Here is a 19,887-nt window from a genome sequence, read left to right on the forward strand (position 1 = left end):
GTCCTGGTTACCTTTGTACCATCTCAGTTGATGCGAACAATGTCTTCTGGCCTGGTAGTCAGTTAATTGTTGACCCATATTTACCAGGATCATTCTGAAAACTGTTTTGATGCAAATTTTGTGTGAGTTATGTTACTCTGCAAAAATTACAGTATTTTATAATATTCAAATGGGTAGCTGTATTGCTTTGAAGCAGCAGAACAAAGTTTGAGTCCAGTGGCACCTTTAAGACCAACAAAACATTGAGACCACTGGACTCAAACGTCGTTCTAGTATTTAATAAGGTTATGTAGCAACCACCGCTTTTAGAAATAATAATACCTTAGACTGAGGTATTCCTTGCCCCAAGAATTATGCTTGACATAATTTCAAACTTTAAAGAACATAAGAGAAGCCAATGTTGGATTAGGTCAGTGGCCCATCCAGTCCTACACTCTGTCACACAGTGGCCAAAAATACCTGGTGCCATCAGGAGGTCCAGCAGTGGGGCCAGGACACTAGAAGTCCTCCCACTGTTGCCACCCTCCAAGCACCAAGAATACAGTGCATCACTTGCCCCAGACCGAGAGTTCCTATCGATACCTTGTGGCTAATAGCCACTGTTGGACCTCTGCTCCATATGTTTATCTAATTCCCTCTTGAAGCTGTCCATGCTTGTAGCCGCCACCACTTCCTGTGGCAGCGAATTCCATGTGTTATTCACTCTTTTGGGTGTTCTTTGAAAACATATTTATTATGGAAGACCTTTGAGAAAATCTGAAGATTTTACCTTGGTTTTAAATGATCTTACATTGACTTTACTGGTTTTGGTTAATTTACTGTTATTCGTTAATTAAATTATTGTGGTTTTCATATGCTTAGTTGTAAGCTGCCATGAGTATTTTTGAATGAAAGTTGACCTTAAAATGTGCTAAATAAATACAAACTGTTAGTGACATTACATTATGATGTGAATAACCATTAGAATCAATGGGAATTGTAGCAATGCTTCAGTATGAATAAACTGAACAATAAGGCTGCAACCGTAAGTTTTCCTGGGAAAATGTCCCTTTGAAATCTGTGATTTGTTTTCAGTTTGAGTTATGGATCAAAGTGAATGATGCTAATGGCATAATGTGGTGATCTATTGTAATGTATATGTCAGAAAGATAAAGTGAAATACATATGACTGGCTTTAAAGTATCTTTAATTGCTTAGATATGGAATGGTTTTCTGGAAGTATTATGTTTGTAAATTTAATTTTTAATCAATTTTTGTACAAACTATTACAAAACTGTTTACTTTAGAGGTAGGGTTGTTATGTAAATATATTTATATTAACTTAATATATTGGAATACTTTAACAGGTAAACAACGTCAAAGAAGCTGTCCAACAAGCAGAAAATGGGAGGTTATTTCCAGAAAGCATTCACAGCATGAATGTGTATTTGGGGTAAGTTGTAAAAATTTACATTTTTTAAAAAAGACGTTTGAGGAAAGAGCTTTTTATAATTGGCATTTTATGTATGTCTTAGGTTAGATTCTGAAGCAATCAAAATGATTTTGTACCAGGATTTAATTTATGCTTTCCTAACATGACGGATGATGTCTCTGATGTCACACAAGTAGCTGCTAGACAAAGTGCAAAAGAGCTATAATAAATTCTCAGAAATTTTGTAGGGTCATCAGCCAGTGCCATAGTTGTCAGGATGACAGAATATGTCATAGCTTCTGGTTGTTTTTTTGTAAAATCAGCAAGTACATACAGCAAATGGGCAAGAAAATTTCATTAAATGACTACAGTTTGGTGTAGTGGTTAAGTGTGTGGACTCTAATCTGGGAGAACTGGGTTTGATTCCTCACTCCTCCACTCGCAGCTGCTGGATGACCTTGGGCAAGCCATAGTTCTGTCAGTTTGTTCTCTCAAGGACAGTTCTGGAAAGAGCTCTCTCAGCCCCACCTACCTCACAGGGTGTCTGTTGTGAGGAGGGGAAGGGAAAGGAGTTTTGTGAGCCGCTCTGAGACTCCGAGTGAAGTTCAGGGTATAAATCCAATCTCTTCTTCTTCTTCTACAAATTATTTTGCATCAAGAGAATGTTATGGTATACTATCTGTTTAGTTTTTAGAGCCATCCTGAACTATAATTCTAGAGTCTGAGAGACAGTGGCTCAAGTCCATGGTTAGACTGTGATATAAGCTCTGGTCACTGAAGTGCCTGGTTTATCATTCTATCTCCTGCTCCTCCTTTGCATTTAATGTTTTGAATAGCCAGCGTGGTGTAATAGTTAGGATCAGTGGACCCTAGTCTGGGGAACTGGGTTTGGTTCCCCATTTCTCCACATGAAGCCTGCTGGGTGACCTTGGGCCAGTCACATTTCTCTCAGAACTCTCTCAGCCTCACTTATCTCACAAGGTGCCTGTTGCAGGGAGAGTAAGGGAATGTGATTGTAAGCCGCTTTCAGATTCATTAAGGTAGAGAAAAGGGGTATAAAAACCTACTTTTCTTCTTCTTTTGAATATGATCAGTTGTCCGAATGAAACCCAACACTCTGAGTTTTCTCAGAAGCTGTTTAGCAGAAAGGACTCCATGCAACAAATGGGTCTGCTGGACTTGAATTTTGAATTTTATTGATAAAATGGCAGTAAAATAAACTTTATGATAAACATAAATTTTCAAAAGATGAATAAGTGGGGCCAATACATTGATAACTGCAACTCTTATTCCCTCAGTGCAAGACCAATAAGTAGAGCTCTTGACCTAGGAGCTGATATTGTGGTGACTGGCAGATGTGTTGACAGCAGCCTTGTATTAGGACCACTAATCCATTCTGTAAGTGTAAATTGATGCTTCTTATAGCAGTAGGCTACTGGCAGATGTTGCAAAGCATTGCTTATATGATTTCTGCTCATTATTATTGTAAGGTTTTTACTATATACCCCAGTTACCTGATGGGTTTATAAGAGCTCAATATGACATTTGGTAACTGCAGCTGAAACCCCCCCACCATTATTTACATTTGAGTTGTTATTATTCATTCAAGTATCACTGTGTAATCTTTGTGTGATGAAATAAAGGATAAAATATCTCAGTTTATGAAGTTGTTCTCCATTAGGAAATTGTCCTAGATTAACTAGATAATTTTGCTTTGTACTATTTTTCATATTTACAAGCTTGTCTTTCTAGATGGATGGATTTTTCTTTCTTTCTTTCTAAAGGACACAGAAAACATAGGTTGAGGATTTCAGAATATTTGTTTTGTTCTGCCAAACAAACATATCCAATTTTATTGCATCAGTCAAGTTTCTTTAAATTGTATTCTATTGACGTTCCAGAAAGCACTGCCTTTCCTTTTCCCATTCCCCCCCCCAAAGGCTGATCACCGAAAGGGGCCTGTCTCAGACCAAAAAAACCCACATGTTGGTGAGGGAGGGCTGCATGTGGAGGGAAATTTGGTGAAAACACCTCTCCTTCCTCTTATTTCAGTAGAATAGCAGTAAAATGTTTTTGCACAACATTTCAGGTGCGTAGCTGTGTTTGTCTGAAGCAACAGAACAAATTTTGAGTCCAGAGGCACCTTTAAGACAACAGAATTAAACTTGGTTGGTCTTAAAGGTGCCACTGGACTCAAACTTTGTTCTGTACAACATTTCACATTGTTATTTATGAGCTTTTGCCATTCTTCATTTTTTATTCTTTGTTGCTTTTCTCATGATACGTCTAACTGTAGATACTTACTCACTACTGTGTTTAATTTTTTTCTTCAGTACAGAAAGGTTTGATTCCATGTGCAACATGTGAATAATGAAACTCGCCACAAGGTGGCACAAAAAGTCAGATAGCTTTTAAAAAATGTTTTAAAAAATGTTGATAATTTCTTTTTAAATCTGACTTTTTAGGTTAAAAAAAAATTGTGGGGAGGGGAAGGGAAAGGAGTTTGTAAGCCGCTCTGAGACTCCAAGTGAAGGGCGGGGTATAAATCCAATCTCTTCTTCTTCTTCTTACTCACTACCCTGTTTAATTTTTTTCCTAAGTACAGAAAGGTTTGATTCCATTTGCAACATGTGAATAATGAAACTCACCACAAGGTGGCACAAAAAGTCAGATAGCTTTTAAAAATGTTTTTTAAAAATGTTGATAATTTTTATTTAAATCTGACTTTTTAGGTTAAAAAATTAATGTAAGCAAGTATTCCTTGAGCAGGCACACAGCATTTTCACTGCATTTAATTAAAAAATTAACCATTGCTAGAAACAATGAAAAATTAAGTTTATGCTTTACAACAGGGGTCTGCAAACTTTTGAAATTCTAACACTGCATGGTGGGCACAGCCACAAAATGTGTGGCATGGGAGGTAGAGAGCCAGCCACAAAATTGCTGGCACAGCTTACTTTCAGTCACACAGTGAAGATCCTTATGCTGTGGTGGCAGTTAATGCCAAAGCTACGTTTTCAAAAAACTTCAAAGCCATTCAAATATCAAATGGACAATCAGAAGCCTTGTTGGGAAAAGCCTCACCTGACCCCACACATTTTCTAAAAGCACTTGGCGGAAAGGTGTCAGCTGATGCCCTGGCGCCCTTGGGCACCATGTTGGAAACCCCTGCTTTACAGCCTTAGTATTTAAGCTGCTAGCATATTCAGGTGCTGTGTTTTAAAGATACCTTTTATTAATCTTCTTTATAGCTCTAAAATATTTTACCTATTTAATCTCTGAGACATGATCAATTCCTCTTTGGGAGCAGCTCTGTATTATGCAGAATTCCCTTAGCCTCGGTAGAACCTGGTTTTCTGCCCTGTCCCATCTACATATGAGCATGTCAGTTTGTACAAAGCAAAGGATTGGATCCCTCCTTATAGTTTGCTGTTTCACCTGGTTGTGTGCCAGTGTAGAGCAAGGAGGGCGAGGGGAAAGGTTCTTTTGCACCTTTGGCAATCTGCAGTGTTGCACGCATTGCGATTTGGATCATGTTCTCAATATTACGTACATCATATAATTGTACTGCGCTTAACGTTCTAAACCCTTTTTTATTTAAATAGTTTGGCTGGAAGAGAAATGAATTCAACCTCTTAGCAGCTGGAAGGTAAATTTGATGATATTGGCATGAACTGTGCTTTCCTAAGACACCCAACAATAGATATTTACTCACCAATGAAACTTTAGTCTAAAAGCTGCATGTTAAGTTCTTGCTTACAAATGTAATAATATCAGGTTTAGAAGATTAACCGTAGTGTCAGTGTAGGAGCAGTATGTTTCAGGGAGGCATACTGATGTTTGCCATGATTGTGAAGTTGATGGCAAGCTTCCACACATACATCGCCTGCTGCACTGTAAAAAATATGTACAAAAACAGTGTGGTGTATGCACTATATCAACTATTAGATCTTTGGCCCATGTGGCTCCTGACTATGGCATAGAGAATCTGCACACTTTTCAGTGTCACCAGCACTGAATTTCTTTTGGGTTATGTGTTTGTGCTGTACTAGAATTCAGTCTTTCTGCCCTTGATACTTCCCTACGGTGGGCTTCCAGGATCCCCACACACATCCCAAACAGACAGGTGACTCCATCAAGCCTGATAGTACCTGCCATCTCTTCAGAGATGCATGAACCCTGACCAGGATCCACTGATGCCACTAGAACAATGTGGAGCCTCAATTTGGGGAAGAAGCACATCCTCCAGAAGAAGGCTTCTTGCAACTGAGGAGAGCTCCACACTTAGTTAAGCAGAACAGTGGGTATTGGTGATATCAGTGTTCAAGCATCTCTGAAGAGGTGGCTGGTGCGATCAGGTTTGATTGTGTTGAGGAAAGCCCCTTTGTGTTGGAGGAAGGCTCCAAGCTTATCTGAGTAGGAGTAGCAGGATCTGGTTTTAGATTTGTGGCCAAAGTATATGAAGTAAATGAATCAGAATTTAAATTAGCTTCCTGTTTATACAGGAAGTCAGATTAGATAGAAGAAATGTTACTTCTGTCCATCGAATGGATGGAAGAAGCTACGATATATTAAAAATTATATAAGCTGTCAGTGAACACATTTAGTTTTGGAACCCTTCCATACTAAAAACATAGAATTTCTTCCTTACACAGTGGTAACCTTTAAAATCAAATGGCCTGTAAAATCAAAATATATGGAAAATACTTTGTGAACAGCTCGGGGGGAAAGTATAATTTTTGTTTACTTTAGATTTTTCCTTGTAAGAAATTAAAATCTAATCTGGATATTAGGGTGTCTAGCATTAAATTAAAATCCTGATAAATCTGTATTGTAGCTTTACTCCTGGTTTTTCAGTGGCCGGTGGCATCTGATTGAATGTGGTGCTCAATGTACAGGTGGAATATTCACTGACTGGCATACTGTATCAGACTGGTAGGTGAATTCTGTTTTACTTGCTGTTTAAAGACATATGCTAGAAAATGAAACTGCTTTTCAGTGATGGTTTTTTTATTCAGCAGCATAGTTTATATGAATTCTGTTAATTTCCTTTCGGAGTTATAATGCCTGATATAGCTGGTGTCCCTTAGGAGTTACATAGTGGAGGCCAAGCCATGCATAAATCTTCAAATGTACTTTTAGCTTGCTTTCAGCTATTATAGTTGTACTTTAAATTCTTTGTCTCACAGTAACCCAGCAAGCTGTCCAGTGTCTCCTACATGCCCTACATTGCTGTTCTCTAGCTACCAGCCTAGAATACAGGCTCTTTGTAATGGACTATGTGCTGAAGTGGAGGGTTGTTTTTTTGTGTGTGTTTGGTGCAAGATTCATGCACTCTTGCACTTCAGAGACTTAGAAACACTGAATATGGTGTATGTGTGTTTAAGTGCAATTGTATTGTCCAGTGGGAGCATGGTGAAAGTAATTGCAAGTTTGCTCAACTGTGTCATCTCCAGGGAAACTTGTGCTGTTAAGTGTGTTTTTGGCTTTTTAAGGAATTCTGACTACAAATTAAAGCTTAAGGACTCTGCTAGCTCCTGGGATAGACAGGAATGGGTGTTCACCCAAATAATGCCTTCTGAGAATACTGCATTGTGCCAGCTGGCACTTCCTTGTGTCAGTAGAAATGGTGTGCTCTATTTTTCTTTAAGACCTTAATAATAGTAACTGGTATCTCTGAACCTAATCATTTATGTCAGTGTAGTCTGCAACATTTAACCCTGCAGTATTGATGCATTTCCAGTGTTTATAAGGTACTCTCCATCAATATATCTTAGTCTAGTACAGTAAAAAAATTGGGTACAGGCCTTATTTATCTCTGCCTTGGTTCATAGGGCAGACACATTATGCACAAATAATCACCCCAGTAGCTGTAATGGCTGCCTGTCCTTGGAGCAAACAAACATCAAGATCACCCCTCAAGCTATTAGGGGAAGTAAGGAAAGACCTGTCCTGGTTCAGTTTCCTTGTACTCTTTAGCCACATCCCTGAGATGCAGTGAGTCTTCATTTGTGTTGATAGGTTTTTAAAAAGGGGGGAAATCAACATGTGTTATACTTTTTCTTCCCTCAATTTATGCTGTTTTCTAAGACAGCAGTTATACATTTTTCTTATTGGACTGTTACAAACATCAGAATATTAATCATTCTGTCATCCTGCTTTCTTTTTTTATCTATCTGTCCCTTTGTTATCTCTAATGGTAGGATGATAATACTCCGTATCTCTATTATTTTTATTATTTGAAGTAGTGCAGTTGTTTATTAGATTTTTCTTAATAGGTTATTCTCATTCCTCCTACAATAATTAAAACTTGTTACATGTAGTAGTGATTGATAACATTCTTTACAGTGATACCATGTATTGGTTGTTGTTAAGTATATAATATATTTTAAAGTCATAAAATGTTCAATATTTTCCAATCTTCTAGGCATAACATCGGTTTTCCCATAGTAGAATGTTCTTCTGATGGAAGTTTTATTGTATCTAAACCACCCAACACAGGAGGCCTGTTGTCTTTTGGCACAGTGGCAGAACAGTTGGTTTATGAAATTGGTAACCCTAAGGAATACCTCTTACCTGATGTCACATGTGACTTCTCTCAAGTTTCTATTATTGAAATCCCAGGTTAGTGTTTCCTGTTAATGGATAATTTTTTTCTTAATAAAGAAGAGAAGAAGAGATTGGATTTATACCCCACCCTTCACTACCCAAAGGAGTCCCAGAGCGGCTTACAAACTCCTTTCCCTTCCCCTCCCCACAACAGACACCCTGTATGGTAGGTGGGGCTGAGAGAGCTCTGACAGAAACTGCTCTTTTTCAAGAACAGCTGTGCCAGAACCAATGCTCCCTCTAAGCTATGGAGTCCTGCGAGCAAAAATTCTACTTTGTAAACTACTGGCATTAAAGTTGTGAGTGAGCAATTTTGCTGCTGCATAAATTACTTTGCTCTGGAGTTCTCCTTCCTGAGCTAAGACAAAAATATGTGAGCCAGAGGCTAAAAAACAGTGAGCTAGCTCACACTAATTCAGCTTAGAGGGAACATTGGCCAGAACTATGGCTTGCCCAAGGTCATCCAGCAGGTGCAAGGAGAGGAGTGGGGAATCAAACCTGGTTCTCCCAGATTAGAGTCCACGCACTTAACCACTACACCAAACTGGCTGTTTCCTGCACAGCTTTATTGGTGGCTGTCTTTCCACAGTATACTTTTATAGGTACGTACAGAAGTACATAAAAGCTGGATCTGCTCTTGTTTTATATAATCCTTACTTACTACTACAATTTATAAGTCTGTAGCAAACAATTCAACATAAAAAAGAAACAGAAGTCCCTTTGCCAAGAAAAGCATGCTCGTAATATGACTGCATGTGCAATTTTCTTTTGAGAAATAGAACACAGAGGAACAGGTTTTGCCAGTCTGAAGGATGAGGGATTATACATAATACTGATAGGTTGAGTACCAGACTAGCTTTGTGAAGGAAGTGTTGGAGGAGGACAGGAACATGTACACCTATGCTGTTTCCCATGATTGCTCTGCAAGACCATACCCATTCTGTCTACAGGGAAATGGCCATGGTAGATGCAAATACTTTTTGGATTATGTATAATTCTTCTCCACTGACCTGTTTTGAGGGTGGTGGAGCTTGTGAAGTCTGTAATGGGTAAGGCAGCAGAGCACATCAATAGTGTGGGAGCAACTGCACTGAAATGCTGCAAGGTTGATTTATTGAAAGGTGGGATAACGTACAATTAAATAAGGCCGGTTCCCACAGATGTGACAGATTTAGATTAAACTCTACCTGGACTCCACCTGGTTGCCATTTTCAACTTGAAGCTCCTTTGGAGTCTTGTTTTGCTTAATATGTTGTTCTTATAGGGTTGGGGTGTCGAACTCATTTGTTATGAGGGCCGGAACTGACAAAAATGAGACCTTGTTGGGCCAGGCCATGTGTGTTATAAAATGTAATGCTAGGTAGCGGAGATAAATTTTATAAAGGACACAAACACAAAGATTTTTTTTAACTTAAAATAAAAACATACTTAAAACAATAGCTCTGTAAGCTTTTGATTTATTGACATTCACCACAGAAATCTCATGCTCAGAGTTCTGAGTCTAGGACCCAGGTTAAAACATGAAATAGCTGAGTGATTAAGAGAGTCTGGTGAAGCAAGCTATAATGCAGCAGCAGCAGCAGAACTAGAAGCAGGAGATGGCCAGTTCCATTACGGGCCTGATGGAAGCCCTCTGGGGGACTCATCCAGCCCTGGGCTGCATGTTTGACACCCCTATTATAGGGCATAGAGCATTGGCTTGATGTTTTTATGCCATGGGGGTCAGCAGAAAGGATGACAGAGGAGATTACACCTGCAGGGAAGAAATGAAAGTGGTATCCATAGGTGGCAACGAAAGTGATCTGATGTGTTGTGTATTCTAGGCAAATTCATTCAGTGGATACCCAGTTCAAAGTATACCCAGTCTTGCTTGTTATCAATGTAACAGCTACAGTACTGCTCGAGGGTGGCATTACGGCAGTCATTCTGATCATCTATCCGCAGGTGATATGCTGAGGGCAGGGGTACTTTGACTGTTAGGACCATGTGCAGAGTACATCAGAAGTGCACCAAGAACTGGTAACATTCAGGGACTCTGTGGTTGGGCAATCCACACAGCTGGAATAAATGCCGGATAGATACCTTTGCTCTCTCTTTGGCCAAGGGGTGCCTGCACAAGGGATGAAATGAGCTAAGTGTATCATCATCAGTACAGCAGTGGACATAGAGAGCTCTGTGATAAAGTTCATATACACTCTATGTACCTGATTGAGATGGTAAGTGTAGTCCAGCATTTTAGTTTGCCATATACTAAAACATGTCAGCCTAATTTAAGGCCACCAAAGTTTCCAATTTAGGAGGTACAAAGTTTTTAAGATCCAAAGGGCCTGTCAGGTTTAGAGTCACAGTGCAGATGCAACTGTTCTGCTTGTAGGATTCCATGTGGTATGTGACCTAAGGGTTGTTAGAAAACATCAACCATGGGGGAGGGGGGCCTGGCGTTCCCAGAAGTGAGTTGGGTGAGCCCCATCATTCTGCTGCTGGCTTCATATTCAATCCCTTATATTTGTGATGGGTGGCAGCATAATTCTCAGGATTAAAGGCTATGGCAGGAGGTTCTTCTGCTTAAGGCTTTCAGTAAAAACATATCTATTTTGCAGGATGGGCTTTGAATTTGAATTGTGAAAAGAACAAAACTGTTGCTGGCTTAGCTTACTTGGCAGATATTCAAGATTGAGGTGATCTGTGTATACCTTAACGGGTTGTCAGACTCGTTTTGAGATGCCAGGAGTTCTTGAAAGTTATTTTGATTGCTGTAATTCCTTATACCAGTGTTATAATTATTTTTGGTGGGAGCAAGTTTTCAGGAGTAAGATATTTATGATTGTAATGGCTCAAGGATTGACTTTTGCTGGATAAGACAGCACCAGTGGCAAGATTGGAAGTCTCAGTTTGCAGCACAAAATGTAGTTGGGGGTTGGATGACACAGTACAGCACAGATGAAAACTGTGCTCTCAGTGTTTGGGAAACCCTCTGGTGCTGAAGGGTTCATGGGCTTAGATTAGTAGTGTCAAGGGAACTGCAGTCTGATCATAATTTGTAAAGCCCATAAACCCCTGGATATCCTTCTGAGTTTGAGGTATAGAATGTGGGAGGCAAAAGTTAGATTGAAATTGAAGTTCTTGATATTCCCAGCGAGTCTCTGGGCTGTGGCAAGTCAATCATCATCCCTATCAGGAGTAAGGGAAAAAAAGGAGAGGTAACACTAAAGCAGTACTTTGTCTTGAGATCCACAGGGAGATTCTCCAAACTACCAGTCCAGCTAGTAAAAACTGCCCATCTGTGGTCACCATGAAGAAAGACGTTCAGCAGGCCTCTAAAGCTAGGCACGCTTGCCACCAATAGCTGTTTTATTCAAGACAGGTTGGAGTTGCACCACTACCAAAAGTGGATTTAGATTACTAGAATACAAGGCAAAAATCTTCAGTGGAATAAAATTATAAAGTTTGGAATATAAAGAAGATTTTATTCATTAAATAAAGCTAGACAACTTCTAGCTCTTTTTAGACAGTTCTTAATAAATAAGAAAGCAAGTGACCTTCCAATGAACTTTTAGTTTGTAAATGGCCCAATATGACACATTCGAACGTCAAGTGAACTTTCACATGAACTTTCAGTTAGTTATTCTACTAGAAATATAACAGATGGGAAATAGGCATATTTCTCAAATATCTCTAGATATAACTGCTTTGACACGTATATCAGGAAAAGAACTGCAGGCCTATCTACTTTTCATTTGTTTACTCTGCTGAATATTTTGTATGGCAGGATTAGATAAATTAGTTGGTTGAACTTAGTAATGCACTTTTTGTCATTTCTGTGGTGAAAGTAGCTGATGTCAAAATCCTAGTAATTTTTATGATTTTGTGATTTTATATGACAGCCCTTTGGGTAATGGTTTATCATTTGAATTCATTCTATTTTAAGACCATTGAAATTTATGTTTATTTAGATTCTTAACTTTCTTTGTCCAAAGTAGATATTTTTAAAATGTTTTATACTTCCTTAAAGTTACATTCACTCATTAAACAAACCATTCAGACCTATTCTAAAATGCTTTTTAATTTTTAAAATAATTTGAATTATCTAAGATTTCATATTTTCTTACCATGAAAAATTATTTATGTAGACATCAAACAATATTTTTCTTTGTGTGACAGTCACAGTCAGTATGTGATTCTAAAGCACCAAACTCCTCCCAGCAAAGACAGGGGAAAATAAGGAGCAATTATTATTTTTGTTTGCTAAGATATGGGAGTAGCTGATTCAGTTTTCTGTACATGGTTTAAATGATGACGTATCAGTTACCAACTACAATTTGTGTTTCCAGGTATGTGGAAGTTATTTAATTCATGGAAAATGGACATTACTGCTTCATAGTGGAATATATTTAGTAATTTCCCCATTGTTTAATGATTTCTGGACTTCAAGTTAGTAGGCCAACACTAGGAATTTGAACTGAGCCAATATGTATTCTTTGCTAGTAAAAGTTTCCCTTGCTTGAAAGCCAGTTGAATCTGACTATTGGGGGCGGTGTTCATCTCTGTTTCCAAGCCGAAGAGCCTGAGCTGTCCAAAGACTTATCCGTGGTCATGTGGCCGGCATGACTAAATGCCCAGGCGCACAGAACACTGTTACCTTCCCACGGAAGCAGTGCCTATTTATCTACTTGCAATTTCTTGCTTTTGAACTGCTAGGATGGCAGGAGCTGGGGCCAGAGACGGGAGCTCACTCCGTCATGTGGCACTAAGGTCTCGAACTGCCGAACTACAGATCTTCCAGTCTGCTGGTCAGCATCTTAACCTCTGAGTCACTGTGGCCCCTCAGTTCTTTGCTACTGTTAGCTAAAATGATATCTGTCACCAAACCCTCTGCCAAGCCCTCCTTCTGAGAAGGAAAGGAATTAATGAACATTTATTAAATTTGTAGGCAAGCAATAGGACAATAAAATCTGATCCACTGAAGTTAATGGCCCAATAAATGGAAAATGGGGCAAATCCAGTGCATAGAAGTAACTCCATATTCTGAGATTTTCACTGAGTGATGTTACTGTCTTTCAGGGAAAATAATTCAGTCATTTCAGACATAGTACAGTTTGCCTACCTGACCTGTCACTTTATTATATGTATCAGTAACCCAAACTAAACTATTGCAATGAAGTGTACACAGGCCAGCCCTCCTGTAAATTAAAACAGGTACAACATGTAACTGCTAGAATTTTAACTGGAGCTCATTGTAAGTAACATATGATGAGTAATTTCTATCTTCATTGGTTGCCATTCTATTTCTGGGACCAATTCAAGGTGTTGGTTTTGACTTGTAAAGGGCTAAACAACTGAAGGCCAAGATACCTTAAAGACCACTTCCTCCTCTATGAGGCTACCCATTACTAGTCTATTGTCATTGAATATCATTAGTATACCTCAGACACTCAAGATAATTGTTGCAATACACATGATGCTGCCTTATAATGAATCAGACCATTGGTCCACCATGGTCAGTATTGTCTTTGGAGACTGGCAGTGGCTCTCTGGGATCTCAGGAAGAGGTCTTTCATATCATCAAACTGCCTATTCCTTTTTTTGAATTAGGGATGCTAGAGATTAAACCCGGGACCTCCTGCATTCCAAATAGATGCTATGTTGATGACCTGTATGAACAATGGACTAGTAGTACAAATGTGACTATTTACATCTATGGGAGTTCCTTTCTTTATCAGTGCAAGGTTTAAATTCTTCACAGCCACCACCATAAAATTACTGTCCTGAAGAGCTGTCCTGGGTACTGAATATCAAGGTGCTTCTCACTGTCTCTCTGTGTGGGTTGAGTAATCTTTGCTCAGCTGTCATGTATTGTGCTTGACTCATATTTTACAAGCAAAAATGCTTATCTTTTGATATAGTTGGTGTGATAAGTTGAATTCAGAATCAGAGATAGCAACATTTCAATTCTTGTCTTTTTCATTCGGATTGAGTTAGGAAAAAGCTTTAAGAATATGGTATGTTCCACCTGTGCAAGGCATCTAAGAAGGGAAGTTACTAGGGGCCCATTAGTACTTGGTATTCCTGGGTAAAACAGTATTTTTGCAGTCAATTGGAAGATTCTTATGATTGTGTTTATTAATCCATGTCTACTTGAGGATTTATGGTCAGTGATTATTCCACAGTTATGCCGTGCAAAGCAGAAGGGATTTTTATTAGGACTGCTGGTGTATATTGGTTTCATAAACGATCTGTAATCTGGGGTGAGAGGAGTTCAGTGCACAATATTATGGGTAGCACAATATTTACAGTGTGTAAGTATAAATAAATACTAATGTATATTATTTGTAAGTAATTCTTAACTTCTGAAAATATTTTTTAGGTGTTGAAGGTGGTGCAGTGAAAGTTCAGGGAGCTACAGGATTACCTCCTTCGTCATTTTACAAGGTTTTTAAAAACTGTGTTAATAATAATACAGTACATTAATAATAATACAGAGAAAAGCCTTGGAGTGAAGAAAATATACAAGTAGACTTTACATGAGTCACTGTACTGAAATGATAACTCCTTCAGGAAATTCTTGTATGAATCTGTTTTGCATAATACTAATTTATTTTCACTTCAAAAATGTAAAAGGTATCACTCAGTTCTTGAAATATTTGACTAAAGCAAAAACTTGGAAATGAAACTATGCATTTATTGGAATGCATAATAATTTTGCAACAATTGTAATAATGATTAAAATTAAGTCAAAGGATTTAAGTATTTATAAATATAAATCCTTTTCATGTTACAAATACCCTGAGACTATATAAAGGATTAAATTTCTGGATTCTTCAGATGCAAAGTTGTTTAGTATTCTTCTGCATTTTAACTCACATTTTGAAATTACATTTAAAAGGTTCTGCATTATTTATTAGCCAAGGATGTCAACGTTTGTTTTGATGCAAACAGAATAATGCATTTATAAAATTGCTTTGAAACTTACAATTCTCAGTACAAAGGAGGAGTCTGTTCTGTAGTGAGTGCCAGTAATTATGGAAAACAAACCAAATTCTACTCGCATATAACATTTTAGCCATATTTTCCCCAACATTAATTCAGCTTATTCTTCTTGTGTCAAGGAAGATATTTGTTCAAAAGTATGGACCAAGCAGAATATGAAAGTATTTTTATTTGGGAGGAAGATGCAGCATATCTTGAATCTTTATAAAAATGATTACATAAAATGCATCCTTTTAGAAAGCAGCACGTATGGCTACCACAAACCAAGGTCTTAGTGAATTATTTAAATCTACTGGACAAGTAAATGTAGATCAACAGCTTCATCACTGTGGCATTCAGTTTAGTATGTTTTAATTACTACTTTTTTTACATTGGCAGCAGGCTCAATACCAGTTCTAATACTCATAGGTATCTTTACTTCATACTTGTCTAACAAGCAGACAAGTATTTGCATGTCCATTCCAAATGTGATAACGTACTTAGCAAGCAAAGTATTTTATAGACTATTCTGTCCATTGTCACAGGATTTCTGTTAGAGGAATAGTTATTTTAAGTTGTCTATGGGCAGGATTCAGGCTCGGTCTACACAAACCCAGAACAGTCAAACACATTTTTGTAAGCATATAAGTGATCCTGTGCTTTATTTCTTATCAATGCTAGGGCATCTTGCATATGTTCTGTATTTGTAGGTAAATGCCACTTATCCTGATGGATTCAAAGCTATAGCTTGCTGCCCAGTGACAGGACCAAAAGCCATAGAAAAGGGAAAACAAGTAGCTGAAAGTATTCTGGAAAGGTTGGTATCTAAAGCAAAATAGTTCCGTATGTGAGAGTCAGTGTGCTGTAGTGATCAGAATGTCAGACAAGGATCTGAAAGTCCCAGGTTCAAATCCCTCCTCTGCATGGAAGCTTGCCGTGTGTCCTTGGGCCAGTTACACCATTCTCAGCCTAGCCTACATCACCGGGATAAAATGAAGGAGAGGAGAATGACGTAAGCCACTTTGGGTCCCAATGCTCCCTCTAAACTGTGGAGTCTTGTGACCAAAAATTCTACTAAAGCTCAGATGAACTCGGTTTAGAGGGAACACTGGTTCCTACTGGATAGACAAGCAGAATATAAATGAAGCAATATGCATAAATAAATAATTTGGCCCCACTGAGTGTAAAATCAATTCACAGTGCTGATTTATGGATGTCCTAGTATCATAACCCTTGGTCAACATCCTAGAAAGGCACTATGTTAAATGAAGGGCAATACGATGGATCTGGTTTTGTTTATAAAAACATCTATTTATAGCAGTTAGTCTGTCTGGTGATACATTTGACCAGTGTGAAACTTGATATTCAGACTCAAACAATATGAGATTGCAGAAGATCCTCGTTCTTAAATATAGTCCTGCCCCTTTACGTGAGAAGCTGTGGGGAGAGTACAGTCTAAGGGGGCAAATTGACTCAGGGTGCTAAATCTTCCAAAGAGATTCACCCCCCCAATGATCTAGCTTCTTTTGTTGGAGCTGCCAAAGAGGAACGCACCTAGCAAGATGGACTGTGGGGAAGGGGGTAGTGTGCGTGTTTCAGTATGACTGGCCAGTGCTCCCTTTAAATCCCATGTACACACCCTTGCTTCACATGTGAATGGGACAGAAATCAAGGTGTGGATATTATTATCATGTGAAAATTTGGGCCTACACTGTAGAATCAGTTGCTACAAATATTCTTTTGAAACCATTTATTGATTATATTTTTCTTATTTCAGGACTCGCATGATGTTTAGTCAACTGGGATATGAGGATTACAGTGCAGTTAACATACAGATTTTAGGTTCTGAAGAAACATATGGACCACATGCCAAGAGAAACATAGATGGTGTAAGTACAAATTAGAAGGTCATAAACGTTGTATTATTCTTGTAACTTCTCCCATAATCCTCAAAAACAAGAAAGAAAGGAAGGAAGGAAGAACAAGGAGTGTATAAGTGAGAAGAAAAGATGTCCTTTTAGTTGTATGTTTTACAGTTCCGTCCTAAGTGTGTCTACTCAGAATGTTACTCAAGTCTGTTCAATGGGAATTACTCTGAGGAAAGTGTTCTTAGGATGGCACTGTAAGTCTGGTACTTCCAGGTGGGACCATCGGTAGGAAGTGAGAACAAAAGAGTGCATATGTGAAGATTATTCCTTTTAGTCATGGTTACCGGTTTGTCTCTTCTTTCCCATTTCTACTCACCATTCCTCTGGGAAAGTAGGAAGGAACACAAAGGGAAAGAAGGTCCTTTTCACTTGCTGCTGTTTAGTCTGATGTAGCAGAATAAAACACAAGTCCAGTGGCACCTTAAAGACTAACAGCATTTATTTCAATATGAGCTTTTGTGTGTCACAGCTCACTTCTTCAGATATGTGAAAGGAAGATCATACTGGGAATTCTTTTCATAGGGAAGATTACAAGGAGGGGAAGCAGTTGAGGCAGAGGGATTTGGTTTATCTTTCAAGTGTAAATTTATCTGGGGCGGGAGCAGGTAGAAAGCCTAGATGTCCCCTTTTTTACTACGGTAGTGCCTTTGATGTCCTTCAGTCTGGTACTTATTGTTTGAAGACAATTTTCGTCAACACCCCCAATTCAAATACTGTGCAAAGTACCATCATAAGTTTAACAAGGTAGGAACTGCATGTTCTTTGCAGTCCATTGAGGCTTCCTGAGGGAGTTCAACATTCTCCCTTGCTGCTGAGAGTTCAGTGCCATTGTGAACCCCATCCTGTTCCTGTAAAACAAAATTTTGTGAGTGAGTAAACCAAAATATTTGTTGTACTGCAAAAGATACAGTTGTTTAAAGGCAGTGCCTAAAGTGGTTTCTTGCTGAAGTTGTCACTCATCTTTTGGTACTCCCTTCCCAGACAGCTTTCTTTGCTTTATTCTACCTTTAAGAATAAGACTTTTTTTAAAAAAAATTGTAAAACATTTTTAGTCATGTCATGTTATTAGGTATACTTAAACTCTCCAACAATCAGTTTTCATGCTCAGGTTTATACTATTTTGCTGCTGTTTTTTGTTACTTTGCTTTGTGCTTTATTATTATTATTTGGGGAATGTGTTTGAATTTATTGGCAGTTTTATTTTTGTTTTGTAAGTTGCCTTCCCCCTGATTTCTCCCTTTTAAAATAGCATGTCCAAGATGGGCAGTTTTATTTTTGTTTTGTAAGTTGCCTTCCCCCTGATTTCCCCTTTTAAAATAGTGTGTCTGAGACAGTGGAGGTCTATGTGGTACAGAGAACCACTCCCAGCATCCAAAGTTATAAAGTATTTATTAAAAAGAAAATGTTCATAAGCATACTTTTAGCACAGCACCAGATTGAGCAAGGGGTTCCAAAAGAAATGCATAAAACACAAATCTTCTGTCCCTCTCTCTATACATACCCTATCAGATATTGAAATACAGGACAGGCTCTTTAGCTTTAAGAAGTTACAAATCTCTACAGAGTTTTTGTTACCTTGCAGCTCTTTCCCAGCTCTTCAGGCAAGCACATGGTCAATGGCTGCCTTCTCAGTTAAGAGTTCTGTCTGCTCTCATGGATCCAACACTCAAGGAAAAGAAAGCTTCCTCCTGGCTCCCCTGAGTTTTATCATATATGTTTCTCCACCCACTGACCTGGTCAGGCCAGGTCAGAGAAGCGTTTCCTGCAGCTTCTTCCTGGAGAGTATTCCTGGAGCTTTTCTAATCTCAAGTCCTCCAACTCTCTGTTCCCTTCTTAGAGAAGGGGGGAGAACTTGACCCATCCATTATCTCTCCTGCTAGATCTATTAGCATTTGTATGAAGGTAAGCCGAAAAGCAATTGGACTGTCTTCTCCCCTTTTGGCCTGTTCTCTACCCAGAAAAAAAAAAAACGTTTAAAACTCAGAGTGAAGGTTTTGCTCATTTCAAACCTCCAAAGAAAAAAGGCATTTCTTCACAGTTGTGTTGATTGGCCTTCCATAAAGTCTTTACATTATAGCCCTTGATTGCTTGTGCTAAATCTTGCCTCAGTATTAGAGCAACTCCATTTCTTCTGTGTTTGTCATTTCTTGAGTAAAACCCTCTGTAATTTCCTGACTGAAAATGTCCTAATCCAGTTCAGTTTAGTTCACTCACTCCCAGAATTGCAAGGTTTAAACATTACGTTTCTCATATAATTTTCAAGTTGAGTTAATTTATACATCACATTCCATGTTCCTGTTATATTAGCAGTTGAGTGTCACACAAAAGCTGTGTTCAGTGTCTAGATCTGAACATAAGCATTTCTGGAATTAAACTTATTTAATTAATTTTGGGTGAAAATATTCCTTATAGATACATACTGTTACAGAGGTATAGCACAGAACAATACAATAAAATATTCTTTCTTGATACTGTGTTTTGTCTTTCAGACTCTAAATTGGTTACATCCAAAATACTGTAGGCAGGATGGAGTTCATGGAAGGACTTTTTTCCTGCCTTTTCTTTCTTATGTTCGCTTATAGTCTCCAGCACACCAAACTATGGGCCAGAGTCAAAAGACATGAAAAAGAAGGGGAATGCTACAAAGAAGCCTTCCATGAGGTCTGCTCTTCTCACAGTTGTTTGGATCCAACGTAGAGTTCTCATGATCCAAATTTCTTCTGTACAAAATGTAACTTTCCAGACACTAAACTATGCCATTTGGAAGTTAACATTGTGACCCCATTACTGACAAAAGCCAGGCATTAAAAAGTTTATATAGGGGGCAAGTTCTAAAGTTTTAATTATCTTTAGAAGGAAGATAACTGGCAAATTAAAATATGAGTGTCAGCCACAAATGCTTAACACTCAGCATTTTAAAGGTCACTTAGTATATATGACATTTGCATTGCCTACTGAAAACTAAAACTGATG

The 19,887-nt window shown here is 38.4% G+C and overlaps 1 protein-coding gene across 1 annotated transcript in view; it reads left to right on the top strand.

Moving 5' to 3' along the window:
* Nucleotides 1–19,887, top strand: part of LOC107109440 — a 68,962-nt gene that overhangs the window by 13,518 nt on the left and 35,557 nt on the right. Inside the window, exons 5-12 of the mRNA XM_015410061.1 lie at nucleotides 1,347–1,432; nucleotides 2,710–2,809; nucleotides 5,017–5,060; nucleotides 6,269–6,346; nucleotides 7,839–8,035; nucleotides 14,385–14,449; nucleotides 15,697–15,803; nucleotides 16,764–16,875. Coding sequence (XP_015265547.1) covers nucleotides 1,347–1,432; nucleotides 2,710–2,809; nucleotides 5,017–5,060; nucleotides 6,269–6,346; nucleotides 7,839–8,035; nucleotides 14,385–14,449; nucleotides 15,697–15,803; nucleotides 16,764–16,875 — 789 coding nt within the window. The remainder of the gene's footprint in view (nucleotides 1–1,346; nucleotides 1,433–2,709; nucleotides 2,810–5,016; nucleotides 5,061–6,268; nucleotides 6,347–7,838; nucleotides 8,036–14,384; nucleotides 14,450–15,696; nucleotides 15,804–16,763; nucleotides 16,876–19,887) is intronic.

This window comes from Gekko japonicus, unplaced genomic scaffold, assembly GCF_001447785.1.
Source record: "Gekko japonicus isolate JY-2015 unplaced genomic scaffold, Gekko_japonicus_V1.1 scaffold326, whole genome shotgun sequence".
Lineage (NCBI taxonomy): Eukaryota > Metazoa > Chordata > Lepidosauria > Squamata > Gekkonidae > Gekko > Gekko japonicus.